The 14,612-nt window shown below is 43.3% G+C and overlaps 1 protein-coding gene across 4 annotated transcripts; it reads left to right on the forward strand.

The window, feature by feature from the left end:
- Positions 1–3,383: 3,383 nt before the first annotated feature.
- On the forward strand, positions 3,384–11,894 carry LOC148675945 (PI-PLC X domain-containing protein 1-like). Of its 4 annotated transcripts, none has more exons than XM_088598707.1 (7): positions 3,386–4,021; positions 4,515–4,643; positions 5,960–6,096; positions 7,471–7,599; positions 8,481–8,636; positions 9,054–9,237; positions 9,895–11,894. In XM_088598707.1, the coding sequence occupies exons 2-7, from the start codon at positions 4,529–4,531 to the stop codon at positions 10,149–10,151; spliced, it is 978 nt and encodes a 325-aa protein (XP_088454833.1). In that variant the 5' UTR covers positions 3,386–4,021; positions 4,515–4,528; the 3' UTR covers positions 10,152–11,894. The 4 variants fall into 4 exon arrangements, with proteins under 4 accessions (XP_088454851.1, XP_088454833.1, XP_088454840.1 ...); XM_088598699.1 differs by having other exon boundaries at positions 3,389–4,021; positions 4,503–4,643; XM_088598725.1 differs by lacking the exon at positions 5,960–6,096 and having other exon boundaries at positions 3,384–4,021.
- The last annotated feature ends 2,718 nt before the right edge of the window (positions 11,895–14,612 follow it).

The raw sequence follows: 14,612 nt of genomic DNA on the forward strand, positions 1-14,612 counted from the left end.
CTTTAAGAAAAAACGGGACGGTTCTTTCACCAGTCTATTATTTAACCACATACCTCAGCGCTCTTCGAATTCTACGCTTGCCAAAGTCTCAACACTGGCTTTTACATGGGCAACAAATAAAAGGTTGCTCCTCAGGAAAACACAGGGCTTGCAAGCTTTCCTGTGGACTCAGAGAGAAGCAGGCTTCTGTCTGAGCTACTCATGGTCTTCTGTCAGAAAAACACAGGAAGAAAGACCATGAAAGTCTTCCTACAGCTGCTAGTTAATACAGTGCAAGCATGTTCTTTGAGGATCATGTCGACTGGACAGAGCGTATTCTTGTAGCATGTTAGTTTGCAACAGGGCACTGTACAACAGAGGACTGGTAGTCATGAGGTGGGACTCGAATGAATGAACACGTATTCCAAAAAGTATAAGTCTGCACGAGCTTCAATTTTAAATATTTTGAAATTCTAACATTTCCACCAATGAAATGTTATTCAGTGCACTGAACATATTTAAACCAAGTATCATAGTGCAGAATGTTTAAAGAAAACCCTGCATGACCTCTGGTCTTCAGCATGTGGCATGTAGCAAGTTCGGTCTGTTTTGGGAATGCAAAAGGCTTGAAGAGCATCTTTTGACGAGCATCCTGGTTTCCAAATATTTATTATTTATATAATATTTATTCTCTACTAATCCCAATACTTTACAAATGATGACAGACCATACCTCACCAGAGATTTGCTTTGCTTTTTAGGGAACATAGTGTCAAAGATAACTCCTGTTAACAATGTTCTGTGTTTTTTTTTTCAGAAGCTTGCTCTTTGTCTTGACATTGCAAGCATGCAGTAGTTTGGATGGTAACTCTGAATAAAACACCTTTAATAGATCATTCTAGGATGGCACAGGAGACCTGTCTGCTGGCTGCTTTCTGTTCCTTCCTGTTATTGCCAGTGTCTTTGATCAACACTGCATGATGTATGTAGATGATAAGCCAGAAGAGGCCGTGTCTTGAATGTAGTTACACATCGTAATATTCATTAATATTCTCAAGTGCAGCTAAAAATGATGTTTTGGGAGCTTTTGGCTTCCTTCCCCTGGCATCACCTGAGCCAGATCCCAGATGCCAGGGTGTGTGTGGAGGAGGGCAAGACGGGAGATGGGTAGAGGCTGGGAAGCTGCCGTTGAGGCAGTGAAATTCTCATCACAAGACACTTCTGATTTGACTTTCAGGGCTCTTTGATAAGACTCTTCGCTGTTGGTGGGGGAAGGGGGTGGGATTTGGGGCAGAGATGTGGAAATGTTGTATTGCTGTAATTTGTTATGGTTTTGAAAAGACAGAGATTAATTAAAAAAAAGGTTTCAAAGAGACTTTTTTTTCTAGTGTCTTATGCCTCCCACAGAAAAAGCAACTCTCCTTGTTTCAGGACTGATTACTGGTTTCCTCAACACCAGCTTACACCAACATTAATATATATTTGAATCATGCTTATACCTCTGAACCTTTAAAAGTACATCAGTGAAGTGAGATATGAAAAAAATTAAGATTGAGATTTTATTCATTGTAATCTGTATTGCACTAACAAAGCTGCAGAAATGTTGAAACTTTTTAGGGACCTTCAAAATAAGCTGTAAAACCAAGTGGTGTTATGAGTCAGCTACATTGTAGAATTTTGCGAGGAACCGAGTTTGGTTTTGTGGCGAGTATGGGGTTTTCTGTGCATGTTTTCATGCAAAGGGCTTCTTGCATCCCTGTGACTTGTTAATCATTTGTAGCTGACACCTGTCTTGATATGTGAAAATACTGTAGGTCTTAGACACCACTTTTCACTTTGGCTTTTTTAGCATAATACAGTGAACATTTTCTGAGAATTTGAAGGTTTCATCAGAAAATGAATAAAAAGACTTTCTGTTTTGATAGCTCTTGGCTCTTGGAGTGGAGTTTTTGTTCCTTTTAATGCCTCCTTTTCAGCTCCCTTTTCAGATCAAACTGGTTCCATTATTTCACTTGTTTGGAAATGCTCTCACACCTCAGAAATGAATGCAAGAATCAAATCTGAGGAGTATTCATTCCTGATGGTACAAGCCATATTTCTAGATAACACGTACCACAACAAAACTACATTAGTAGCCAGTGAAACACACACCAGGAACTTCTCGTGAGCTAAGAAAACTGAATGTGTAAAGTCACATTAAACCTTCTGCTTCCTGTTCCTTTTTTATTTTACCCGAATAGAGCAATTCGTGTCTCACAACAGGCATTGTATTTTGCCAGATCCCCAGCTGAAAGACCTGATGTAATGTAGCGTTTTTTAACTGCTTACTGCAAACAAAGGGTTCCGTTGTGGTGAAAAGCAAAATAAGTATTTGTTTGGATCCAGCTCTCTGTTATGACTGGCTCTCTAAATCGAAGATAATGTCACGGGTATAGAGTGATAACCAAATGTGAAAACTGTAGGTGACTGCGCCACCTCGCAATTTTAAGGGTGCTAGGACCCTTCTCTCTGCAACAGCTTCTTTGAACCCCTTCAGAACCACCTGTGTTCCCACAGAGCACACAAGACAGTCAAACTGCATATCTGCTTTTTATTCCTCTGCCCATCACAGTATTATCATCATCTTCTCAAATTGAACGTACAAGAGGTGCAAAGTATCCACAAGGAGCAAACACACAAGTAAATGCACCCTACAGTCACCAGTAATCAAAACAGAAAAATTTCTCCCCCAAGAAATCCTAAAGCACCACTATCCCGAATCACCCCATGTACGGTATGCTGCCATGACTCCTTCTACCACGCTGAAGGAAGAACACAACTCAGTATTGTTTATAGCCTCCTCTTCAGGTCCATCAGTCATATAAACTATGGTCCATATTCCCCTCTCTACCCTGTCTTTCTGCAACTTGTACAGGGCAGGGGGCAGACCAGGAGCCTTACTGTATAAATCCCCCTCCTGACCAGAGTTCCCAGACTAAGATGGGGAATAGGAGTGTTCTGGCAGTCACAGAGGGGGTGGGCAGGCCTAACGAGTGGGGGCTAATTTATGACCTGACTGCTGCTGTAACAAGGCACTGTCTCTTCCTCCTTTGTCCTTGTGCCTCCTCTCTGTCCTCACGGCCCAGGTCAGTTAGGCCATTTCAACCCCCTTCTCAAACCTAATGCATCAGCACCGACTGTGTGGCAGTTGAGAGGCGTCTCGGCAAACAGTGTGTGATTCAGTCACCGCCAGTTGGCACCTACCCTACTGTATGTGCCAGGGAGGCTTGGAGACTTTGCTCAAAAGAATACACCAGACAGGAAAAAAAGAGCACACCCAAATCAGACAAAATCCTTTGCCATTACACATCTTCTTAAAGTACAAAAACGCCCAAAACTGTCATCCTGCTCTCAGTTCTGTCACTCCATGACAAAAGAACTGGATTTTTGAACCATCTGAGAAGTGAAAGAACGTCCTAAAACCAAAGAAAAAAAGTGCTTAAAAAAGCGTAGCTAATGACTTCGATCAAACATGTTGCAGTCTCTAAAGGGAACGATGCCACCAAGATAAGTTTAGGTATCTGATAAATGACGATAAAGAAGGAGCTTTACCATCGTTTACTACAGATGCCCAGAGAAAAGCGTCCTTTAAGTACCTATTAAATAAATTCTGCGATTGCCAGAACAACGAAACTAAGTCTGTTTTGTGTCTAGTGGTGCGCTTTCGCAACAATAAAGAGAAACTGGAACAACGGACGCGTGGAAATTCGTTTGTCAAGACATTTCAACATTTGTGTGTGTTTTTTTCCTGGAGTTTATAGACGGTCCCTGGATCCAAACAAGAGCGTACTCGTGAAAACTTGCAAGAAGAGCGATCGAGGAGGAAGCAGAGGACTCGGTAGATAAGAGAAGAAAAGCACTTTCGTTCTGAAGCTGCGACCTGTGCTGTATATAAATATTGATGTCGAAAAAGAAGGTTCTCTTTTTAAAACCATGTGCATAGACTTAATCTGGTGGACGTCTGCGCTAGCTGGTCCAGTGCAGCATCGCCGACAGTGAAGACTGTAAGTGCCGCTATGAAATTGCGTTAGTGCTTTAATAATAATACTAACAATACATTATAAAGGTTACCAAAGGAGGAGGTTATATTATTTTGTATTTTCTAGTCAGAGATGTAATGCTAAGTATATGCACGGGAGTTTATAAACAGGCGTGAAACAGACATGGAATCCGCAAAGCTATTTGCCGTTTTACAGTAACACTGAGATTGGAAGAAGTCTCCACAAACTCATACTTGATGCCTACAACGATGCCACACCCGTTTTAAAAATCACATTTCACCCTACAGAATTTTCAGATATTCTGTATATGGATTAACGTTCAATCTCCTGTGGCTGAAAAACTTTTTTTCTTTAATTTTTCATTCATAGTTCAGGATTGTCGATTTGGTGTGTATATTTGTATGTCCTGTTAACGTGTTTTTTTTAAATCCATTAAAATGATTAACTAAATCGTTATTCTAATAATCTGCAATATAAATTAAAGCTCCGTGCACAGCTACTGTATAAAGTATGGATGACGCAGAAGCGAAGAGTGCTATCAAACGCGATAGGCACTACTCAAACTGGATGTCTGAGCTGCCTGAAAAACTCTGGGACGTGCCTCTGTGCTTTCTGGCGATACCAGGTGAGTAGAACAGCGTCATTAATGTGACACCTCAAGAGCTCACTCAGCTTTACACTATACTTTCCCAAAAGGGGTAGCCTGCAGACGCAGGACATTAGCGAAGGAGACGGACGAGTGTGTTTTTCCAGGAAATATTCCTAGCGCTGGCAAGAGTGAGCGAGCTGGCTGTGCGCTGTATGAGTGAGTGTGCAATTCACACCAGCAGCCTGCTCAAGCAGTAAGGTTAAAAACCCGCTTTCCGTGGTGCCGTAGTCCGTGGGCTGCCATGCTGCAGACCTGGACTGTCGATTCCATATTCAGAATGTGAACCATAAACTGCTACAGTGAACAAATAACAATATCTGGCCTGAGGCATTATTCATTTCTTTAATATGTATTGGATGTGAATGTATCTAATTTTGGTGCTGTTCTGATCCAGCATTAATGGGTATTGTAACACTTCGGGGTTCACATGGGCACCCCCGCCGGTGCCCCCTCAGGTCAGCTCTCCACCGTCAGGGACTCGAATATGGGCCTCTGGTGTCACTCAACAGGGACCCAGCCTCTTGAGCCAAAGGGAAATCTCCCCTCAGCCCAGCGGCTCCGGTCCCTGCTATTCACAGGGAAGGGCGGTGATGTCACCGCGCTGGTAAGCCAGCTCTCGCAAGCAGTGGAGGCCGTATGTGTTACAGTATTCTTTCCAAATGTGGGTGTCTTTTTGCTATCATCAGGCCTCCGTGTAGTTTTGCCAGTGGTTGCTGTCTGTAAGGACTGAGTCATAAGTAATCACACACGTTTAGAAATTGTGCCTCTTCAAGTGAGTAATCCCAGGGTATTCAGATTCCTTAGTCAGAGGTAAGACTGCTGCCACCACCAGGATCCAAATGTTGATCATTTTCTTTTGTATTCTATCAGTATTTATTGAAATTCAGGGATGTTTTGAGGTTGTTTTCCTGCAAACAAAAGCCAAGGCCGCTTCATTATCTCATGTCAATTGTTATTCTAATTAAGGAAGTTGAAAAAAGTGAGGATTCAGTGTGCGATGATATCCCTGTTTAGTAATTTATCACTCTAAAGCAGGGGAGCTTGACTCTGGTCCCCTGGCCGCTGTCCAGCAGGTGGAAATCTGTAAATCTCCAGCTTCTTAAGAACGAGGAGACGCTCCCGCCTCTTCAATTAGATAATTAAAGGGCTGAGGGGGAAGGAACACCAGACGACAGCTGTGCTCCCCTACTCTGCACCTTCACATGAAAGTAACACCGGTTCTCTGAGAAAAAGGCTGTTAGGTTTGCTGGTGCACTTCCGCACCCTGTGACTCAAATTGGGCCTGCTTCTAGGAAGCCATGATACCATGAGCTATTGCTTGGATATGAACTCCCCGCTCCAGAGATCAGAGCCGTTCTTGCTGAAGGTGCTGGACTGCCTTATGCCCTGTTTCACGCGGCCTTGTATCTACAAATGGGGAACGACTCAGGTAAGGCCTCTGCTCGGCTTCCACATTTCCTTCTCGCTGCTGCTGAAGACGCCCGAAACCTTGAGACGCCCAGACGTTTCTCGCCACAGCTAATGTGAACCAACAACAGCTGAGTTGGTTAGAAATAAGGAACAAGTAATAGGTTTATTCCATGCTGGAAAGAGAAGAGAGAAAACACAACGTTTCGGCTGTGAAGCCTTCTTCGGGTGTGAGAAGGCTTCACAGCGAAAACGTTGTGTTTTCTCTCATCTCTTTTCAGCATGGAATAAACCTTAGCAGACTACACATGCTGACGCAGCTACCCACCTTAACTACTTATTAGAAATAATACCAACCATTTTATAACAGAGGACAGATAATCCCAAACATACAGTATGTACTATTCTCCATTTTGCCATCTAGTGACTTACTCTACAGTTTGGTTTTGTAGCAAAGGTAGAAGTATAAAGACAGGCAAAGCAACAATGTTAAGGGACAATATTTCTTTTTCAAAGAAAATAAAAACCTTTCTGCAGTGCCCTGTCTTTGGGGTAATGAGTGGCAGGGCAGTGACAGTGACAGTGCCACAGCACTGTAATCCTGGCTGAACAATCGGCACTCTTGTGATATCATCCAAAAGCACTAACATCTCCTCTGGATGTGATTGTCCCCGACAATCATTCAGAGGCAAAATCCCTGAAGTTCTGTTATTTATCATTATGGTCTGGGAAGGTGTCATCACAGAGTCTCAACCAAGAAAAAGGAAAAATGGTAATGCCTTCATGAAATGATCTGCAGAGGGCTAAGTTGATTAACAGTCTGAGATCATTTTGACTAATTCCTTTAATTTACAGTCTTTTTCAGCTTGCAAGGTTGGCTTTCATACAGTCCTGCTGTCATCTGCATGATTTCATGTCTGTGAAATGAGAAGGGTTTTTAATGGGAAGAGCCTCATGTTATGCAGAGTGTTTCTACTTCTCTTCTCCATTACTGTAATTATAGCAGAATAGACTAGAATCAGAATAGAAATTCGGGAAGAGGGTGAGATCCTAATCTCGCACACTTCCGCTTGCCCGCATTATAAGTCTCGCACCCAGGACATCCCGTAGAGCGTTTCTCTCGTGCCCCTCCCACCATCTGCACCCCTGCAGCAGCTCCCTGGCTCATTCCTCGCAATACTGAGGGGGGGGGGTCTGGGCAGGCTTCAGAATTCCCTCAGCCTACGAGTGACTGCATATATAGTCTTGTGCGTCTTCATCGGGATTCATCAGAACTACTGAAACAACAGTGGGCTCTTGTGACTCCCTTCAACTGAGCAGATGTACACTGACCTATGGAGCACACTTATTACGCGTTTCAGGCAGAGCATTGTCATACGTGTTGTGGTTTACACAGGACCATTGCATTGCCGAGCAACTGGAAGCAGGGGTACGCTTCTTCGATCTACGGATAGTTCACAAGCAATGTGACTGCTCCAACACGCTGTATTTTGCACATGGCATTTACAGTGTCATAACTGTGCAGGTGAGTTCCATCTTCTGAACAGAGATCCAATCCCAGACCTGGGTGCTGTGTGTGAGACGTTTGTCTTCCCCACGTTTGTGTGGGTTTTCCCCTCAGTCTAAAGACATACAAGTAGGTTCATTGGCCCTGGTGTGAGGGTGTGTGTGTCCTGTGATGGACTGGCGTCCCACACAGGCTGTATCCTGCCTTGTACCCATTGTGCCAAGATACGCTCCACCTCCCCTGTGATTAAAAAATGGATTTAAACTAGAAGAGAACATACCACCTGTTTAACAGAGAGCCTTCCTGAGGAGGGGAGGGATGAGGAGGGCTCTTTCCTGGAGAGCCCCAGTCCAGCAGGCTGTATAGGTGGCCCTGTAAGATACAAATCCTAAAGGCTCTTTTAAACAGGTGGTGTGTTCAAATATGTCCTGTACAGCTCATGACAGGAGAGGATGGGGATGGAGATCCCTGTTTTAGGTGGTGCGTCTTGGAGCATCTTCTCTTTCCTGACATACTTGAAGTTTATAAGTAAAAATGAATGCAACTCTTGATTAGAAAATATAAGAGGACAGGTAGAGATTAATCCCATGCTAAAAGCTGAAAGAAAAAACACAAATGTTTCAGCTGTTGGGCCATCTTCAGGTCTTCCGAAGGTTCACCAGCTGAAACATTCTATTTTTTTCTTTCATACTGCTTGTCAGAGTGGAATTAACCTCTGCATTTTGCTTTGCAGCCAGTGCACAGCTCAATATCCGAACTGAAGCTCTAAGCAAACATAAGGTTGTTTTCTGATTTGTTTGAGCTGAGAGGATGTGAAAAAACTGATTCCGTCTAATTACGATGTTGTAAATTTTATTTGAACTCAAGAGTATTTTAACCAGATCCCTTTTTTTTTCTAGGAGGCTCTTAAAGATTTTGCCGACTGGCTAAAGTCTCATCCGAAAGAGGTTATCATTTTGGATTGTTCCCATTTTGAAGGACTTAGCCATGACCATCATGAGCACCTAATCTTCTTTATGAAGAACCTGTTTGGAAACAAAATCTGCCCCAGCTCAGTAAGGATCAGAGGGGGTTAAGTATCATAGAATATTGAAGTATGTAGAAGGGTACATAGAAGGTTGAAATGCTTTCCCTTGACTATTTTCTTAAAAACAGTTTTTAAAATCAGTGTTGTTCCGGAATATAATTGGAGGAGAGAAAGACATAGTTAAGAAAGGCCGTACCCTTTAATGTCTTCATAAAATGGCTTTTACAGAAAGTATGAGAATTGAGTTACACTATCAGAAACAAGTCCTCAACCAAAATTAATTATGAGCTCCCATTTAATTCCAGAATCAGTGAATGCTGTTTCTGTGGAGATAAGATTTCTCCAGTGAGTTATATCACAGGCGACCCCTGAGACGTATTGATGTATCAGAGGACACAGCTGCCAGAGCTCATTTTAATGATATTTTGCCTCTGATGCATTTCAGGAAATCTTAAGGCTAAGGAATCTGTGGAGTCTGGGTTATCAGGTCATCATTTCCTATGATGATACAGAATCTACTCAAGAACATAAGGAATTGTGGGACCCCATCCAATACTGGTGGGCAGACCGAGTGGAAGCACAAGGTGTGATTCAGTATTTAGAGGATCAGAAGGAAAACGGACGACCAGGTTAGTGACTCCATTCCCCAGCAAATACTAGTCACACACTGAAGTTACTGGAGCCTGGTGTGGCTAAGTTCCTGAGTTCCCTCCTTTTAGGGGGTGATTGTGAGCGAATTAAAGAGGTAAAATGACTTGTTTAGGGAGGTGGTGCTGTTTCATGGGAATTTTGTGAAAGATGGCACAGTGGCTTGGTGGCCTTTTCAGCCTGTCTCCAGCAGACAAGCTTCAGGTATCTTAATTGACAGTGAAGTCACTACAATAGTGACGTTTGCATAGCTTGGTGCTTAAAACAGAAGAGTGGTAAATATTCAGTCAAGAGAGAAGGGGGCCTTTTATAAATGCTTAGTTGTTAGCGAAGTCACAAACGTGGGAATGTCGAAGTGCACGTTTGGATGTAATGTAGAGGAACTGCAACAGAACATTGTGGTCAGTAGCAGTTTACAGTGTCATCACCAGACTCAGCAGTTTTATAATATTTCTCCTACAGAGGCAGAGAGATGAAAGGATTTGTATATCTTTAAAAAGAAATACACTTTCTTTAATGTAATGCTACCCTGGTTTGTTTTTGTATGAGTCTGATAAAATCACATTCAGGTTCTTTAAAGTACACCTATTCTGCCTGGGATTTTGGTGTCGGTGACATTTTGTGCTTCTACTTCACAGGAGATTTATTTGTAGCTGGTTTTAACCTTACAGAGGACACAAAATACATCATCCTGCATCCCTGGGAGTCAATGAGGAGCCTGACACTGAAGAGTTACTCCCTTTTTTTGGACTGGATTGAAAAGCAGTCCCCTGGATCAGGAAGAACTTGCTTAAACATTTTTTGTGGGGATTTTGTTGGGATTAATAATTTTGTTCCCATTGTCATTGATCTGAACAGAAAACTGGTGGACGCAGATATGATCATCAGATCCTAAACTGATGATTAAACGCAAATATCGGATTCCGTCTTCAAATCAGCTTTGTGATATTGGCAGAGACACAAGAGATAAAGACAATATCAGATGCTCAGTAATGCAAAATGCAACCATGCGTCTAGTATCAGAAAGCCCCATAGTCCAGCGAGGGTCATAGCAACTCAAAACCAATCCTCAAAACCTCAAACTCTAAAACCCTCTAGGTGGTGTCTGTGCTTGGCCGAGGAGCCAACAGTGCAAAGTTTCCATCTGTGGGATTATAACTAAATGCCTCTAAATCAGAATCCCGTTTAATCTAGTACACCATGGACAGCATCATAGTCCACTGCAGGACACACACAAGCACAATCTCCTGTTCGTTACTGCATCTGGGGTCGTCTCGACAGTCTGGCACATGTAAACTCGATAACACGTTTGCACAGCTCCGGCTCCTGTTTTTCCATTCTGTTTAAAGGAGACAATCATTGAACGTCCCCTTAAATTAGCTTCAGATTCACCTCGGGAGGCACTGCTACTGCCTGTCAACATTTAGATTATTCCGGAGCTGCCTACAGGTATTAGCAGTTTATTTGCTGCTGATCTTTATATGTCACAAAAAGTCTTTCTGATGCTTTTTTCTTGTCCTTTGGGTTATTTTTCTTTGCCTGTCAGCCTCCAACACTGGAGTACCGCAGGAACTGTGCTGCTGTGCTAGAATTCTGTTCTGTGTTCAGTGTCACCATGAAGTATTGAGTGACAGTTTCTTCCAGTCTCATAATGGGCTGCGCACTGTAGAAAGATATTAGAGGCTGGCTTGAGGGCAGAACCGAAGGGATTAGACAGCACCTTATGTCGTTGCTGTTTGGCACAGACCAACTTTGATTCCACCTTTCCACTTAATGACAAATGGTTGTTTGGGAAGTCTGGGATTTGTGCTATACTGTGGAATGAACATGAGTGGTGCAGTGGCACAGTGGCCTTGTAGCACTGGGGCCTTGGGTTCAGTGCCAGGTAAGGGGTGACACCTGAATGGAGTCTGTATCTTCTCCCCATGTTTGCATGGGCTTCCTGTGAGAACTGCATTTTCCTCCCACAGTCCAAAGACATAGTGGGAGATTAACTGGCTTCTGGAAAAACTGTGCCCGGAGTGATTGTGTTCATGCTCGTGTCTGTGTATGTCCTGCTACGGACTGCTGTCCCATCCAGCCTTGCTCCTGTTGCTTGCTGGGATAGGTTCCGGCTCCATCATACACACCATTAAGGCCCCAGTCGTTCTGTCTGTGCTTTGTCACTGATATAGGGTAGGTGTTACCCTGTTATCAGATTGGGGTCATCACTGAGGGGGCAGCGACTCTCCTCTGTAGTTACTCCTTTTCCTCACCGTATTATGTCATACAAGTATTAAGATGTCAGAGACTGAAATCGCCAGGCTTTGTAGGGCCTAAATTTTAAAAAAATGTACCATATATAAAATAAAAAATGAAAAATGACTTTCCAAACATTGACTGGTTCTCAACGAGCAAGTCTATTTCCTCAGGCACTGCAACCTTTTTTTACAATGTTGTCTGTTTTAAACAGCGTTGTGTGACTTTCCACAGCTTTGTTGGTGGCGAGTCAAGTGCCAAGCGACACCTTTTTTTACGGCTTCTCCAAAAACATTTGGAAAATCGTGTTTCAAAATAGTTCAAAAACTGAATTGAAGCTCACCAAGCTCTTCTCACAACTTCATTTTTGTCCCAGCTAAGAATAAAATCTATTTCCTCATTCCTGTTGTCTTTTTATTTTAACAATGTGAAGCAGTGCTGGGAATAATCTGTGCGCCGGACCTGCATTTCTTAAAGGATGGGGGGATCACTTGCTCTCTAGTCCTACTCAACACTACGGAAACCAGGATAAACTGGCCCAACGAGCCCCTGTGCCCTTTACCCTGGTTTTCACACTGTGGAGCTTGGTTGTGAACGTGTGAGAAATGTGAAAAGCTGTTATTCTGCAGCGGCGCCTCCCCGTGATGCCTGAAGAAAACACGAACGGATTCGATAGATAGACAATACTTTATTAATCCCGTAGGGAAATTGATGAATTGATGATTATATCGACAAACCTGTCTCTGGCTGCTCAAGGCAGGGTGAAACCTGCGGGAAGCAGGGCTATCCAGGCAGGAATGAAAGGAAAACGGCGTTCGTGCTCCAGACACTCGTACTCGTTGGACCTGCTCCTTTTGGACAGGGCACAGTCTTCTCCACACGAAGAGGCCCCGGTTCCTATAGCCACACGGTGCAAGAAGCTGTCGGCTCACGCCACAGCTACAGAAGAGTGGAAGATACAGTGCCTTGCGAAAGTATTCGGCCCCCTTGAACTTTTCAACCTTTTGCCACATTTCAGGCTTCAAACATAAAGATATAAATTTTTTATTTTATGTGAAGAATCACCAACAAGTGGGACACAATTGTGAAGTGGAACGAAATCTATTGGATTTTTGAAACTTTTTTAACTAATAAAAAAATGAAAAGTGGGGCGTGCAAAATTATTCGGCCCCCTTGCGTTAATACTTTGTAGAGCCACCTTTTGCTGCGATTACAGCTGCAAGTCGCTTGGGGTATGTCTCTATCAGTTTTGCACATCGAGAGACTGAAATTCTTGCCCATTCTTCCTTGCAAAACAGCTCGAGCTCAGTGAGGTTGGATGGAGAGCGTTTGTGAACAGCAGTTTTCAGCTCTTTCCACAGATTCTCGATTGGATTCAGGTCTGGACTTTGACTTGGCCATTCAAACACCTGGATACGTTTATTTGTGAACCATTCCTTTGTAGATTTTGCTGTATGTTTGGGATCATTGTCTTGTTGGAAGATAAATCTCCGTCCCAGTTTCAGGTCTTTTGCAGACTCCAACAGGTTTTCATCCAGAATGGTCCTGTATTTGGCTGCATCCATCTTCCCCTCAATTTTAACCATCTTCCCTGTCCCTGCTGAAGAAAAGCAGGCCCAAACCATGATGCTGCCACCACCATGTTTGACAGTGGGGATGGTGTGTTGAGGGTGATGAGCTGTGTTGCTTTTACGCCAAACATATCGTTTTGCATTGTGGCCAAAAAGTTCGATTTTGGTTTCATCTGACCAGAGCACCTTCTTCCACATGTTTGGGGTGTCTCCCAGGTGGCTTGTGGCAAACTTTAGACGAGACTTTTTATGGATATCTTTGAGAAATGGCTTTCTTCTTGCCACTCTTCCATAAAGGCCAGATTTGTGCAGTGTAAGACTGATTGTTGTCCTATGGACAGACTCTCCCACCTCAGCTGTAGTTCTCTGCAGTTCATCCAGAGTGATCATGGGCCTCTTGGCTGCATCTCTGATCAGTCTTCTCCTTGTCTGAGCTGAAAGTTTAGAGGGACGGCCAGGTCTTGGTAGATTTGAAGTGGTCTGATACTCCTTCCATTTCAAGATGATCGCTTGCACAGTGCTCCTTGGGATGTTTGAAGCTTGGGAAATCTTTTTGTATCCAAATCCGGCTTTAAACTTCTCCACAACAGTATTACGGACCTGCCTGGTGTGTTCCTTGGTCTTCATGATGCTCTCTGCGCTTTCAACAGAACCTTGAGACAGAGCAGGTGCATTTATACAGAGACTTGATTACACACAGGTGGATTCAATTTATCACCATCAGTCATTTAGGACAACATTGGATCATTCAGAGATCCTCGCTGAACTTCTGGAGTGAGTTTGTTGCACTGAAAGTAAAGGGGCCGAATAATTTTGCACGCCCCACTTTTCATTTTTTTATTAGTTAAAAAAGTTTCAAAAATCCAATAGATTTCGTTCCACTTCACAATTGTGTCCCACTTGTTGGTGATTCTTCACATAAAATAAAAAATTTATATCTTTATGTTTGAAGCCTGAAATGTGGCAAAAGGTTGAAAAGTTCAAGGGGGCCGAATACTTTCGCAAGGCACTGTACGAGCTATAGACCAGGAAGTCATGGTCAATATTTTCTGAAGAGCTGAGCCCAAAACACACGGCAGAACATACAAAAGACACTGAACCCCGCTAGCCCCTTTACAAACGGATACATCCGGTATAAATTAATTTTTGAACTTGAAATGAGAACTTTCAGTGTCCAAGGGGAGTTTAAGCAAAACGGTCCACAGTGGTGAGCTGAGGAATAGAGAAAATCGCATGAAGGATCGGGGTGGCAGGTATTTGAGGTGAACCGTGTGTGGAAACTGACTGTACAGACTTTTCGCTGTGACACCGTGGATAAGTTTTACCTCAAGCCGTCCGACACAGTAATAACACTTGCATATGCTTTCAGAAAAACTGAATCCCAGCAATCTGCTAAAGTAAAACCTACATGTACGGAGCCAGGAAAAAAATGTAACGACTGCGGGCATAGGACTCAGGGAATGGGGTTGAACAACACATGTATTAACTAGAACCGGGGAAAGGGGTTACAGCGATGGACCTATACTAACGCACACACACGAAGGGAA

This window comes from Lepisosteus platostomus, chromosome 2 (assembly GCF_059453375.1).
Source record: "Lepisosteus platostomus isolate fLepPlt1 chromosome 2, fLepPlt1.hap1, whole genome shotgun sequence".
NCBI classification, from domain to species: Eukaryota; Metazoa; Chordata; class Actinopteri; order Semionotiformes; family Lepisosteidae; genus Lepisosteus; species Lepisosteus platostomus.

Excerpts from the sequence above, each read along its gene's own strand:
- LOC148675945 (XM_088598707.1), top strand. The coding sequence starts at position 4,529 with ATGGATGACGCAGAAGCGAAGAGTGCTATCAAACGCGATAGGCACTAC. Across the intron at positions 7,600-8,480 it reads ACAGTGTCATAACTGTGCAG|GAGGCTCTTAAAGATTTTGC; the intron begins GTGAGTTCCATC and ends TTTTTTTTCTAG. Across the intron at positions 9,238-9,894 it reads GAAGGAAAACGGACGACCAG|GAGATTTATTTGTAGCTGGT; the intron begins GTTAGTGACTCC and ends TCTACTTCACAG.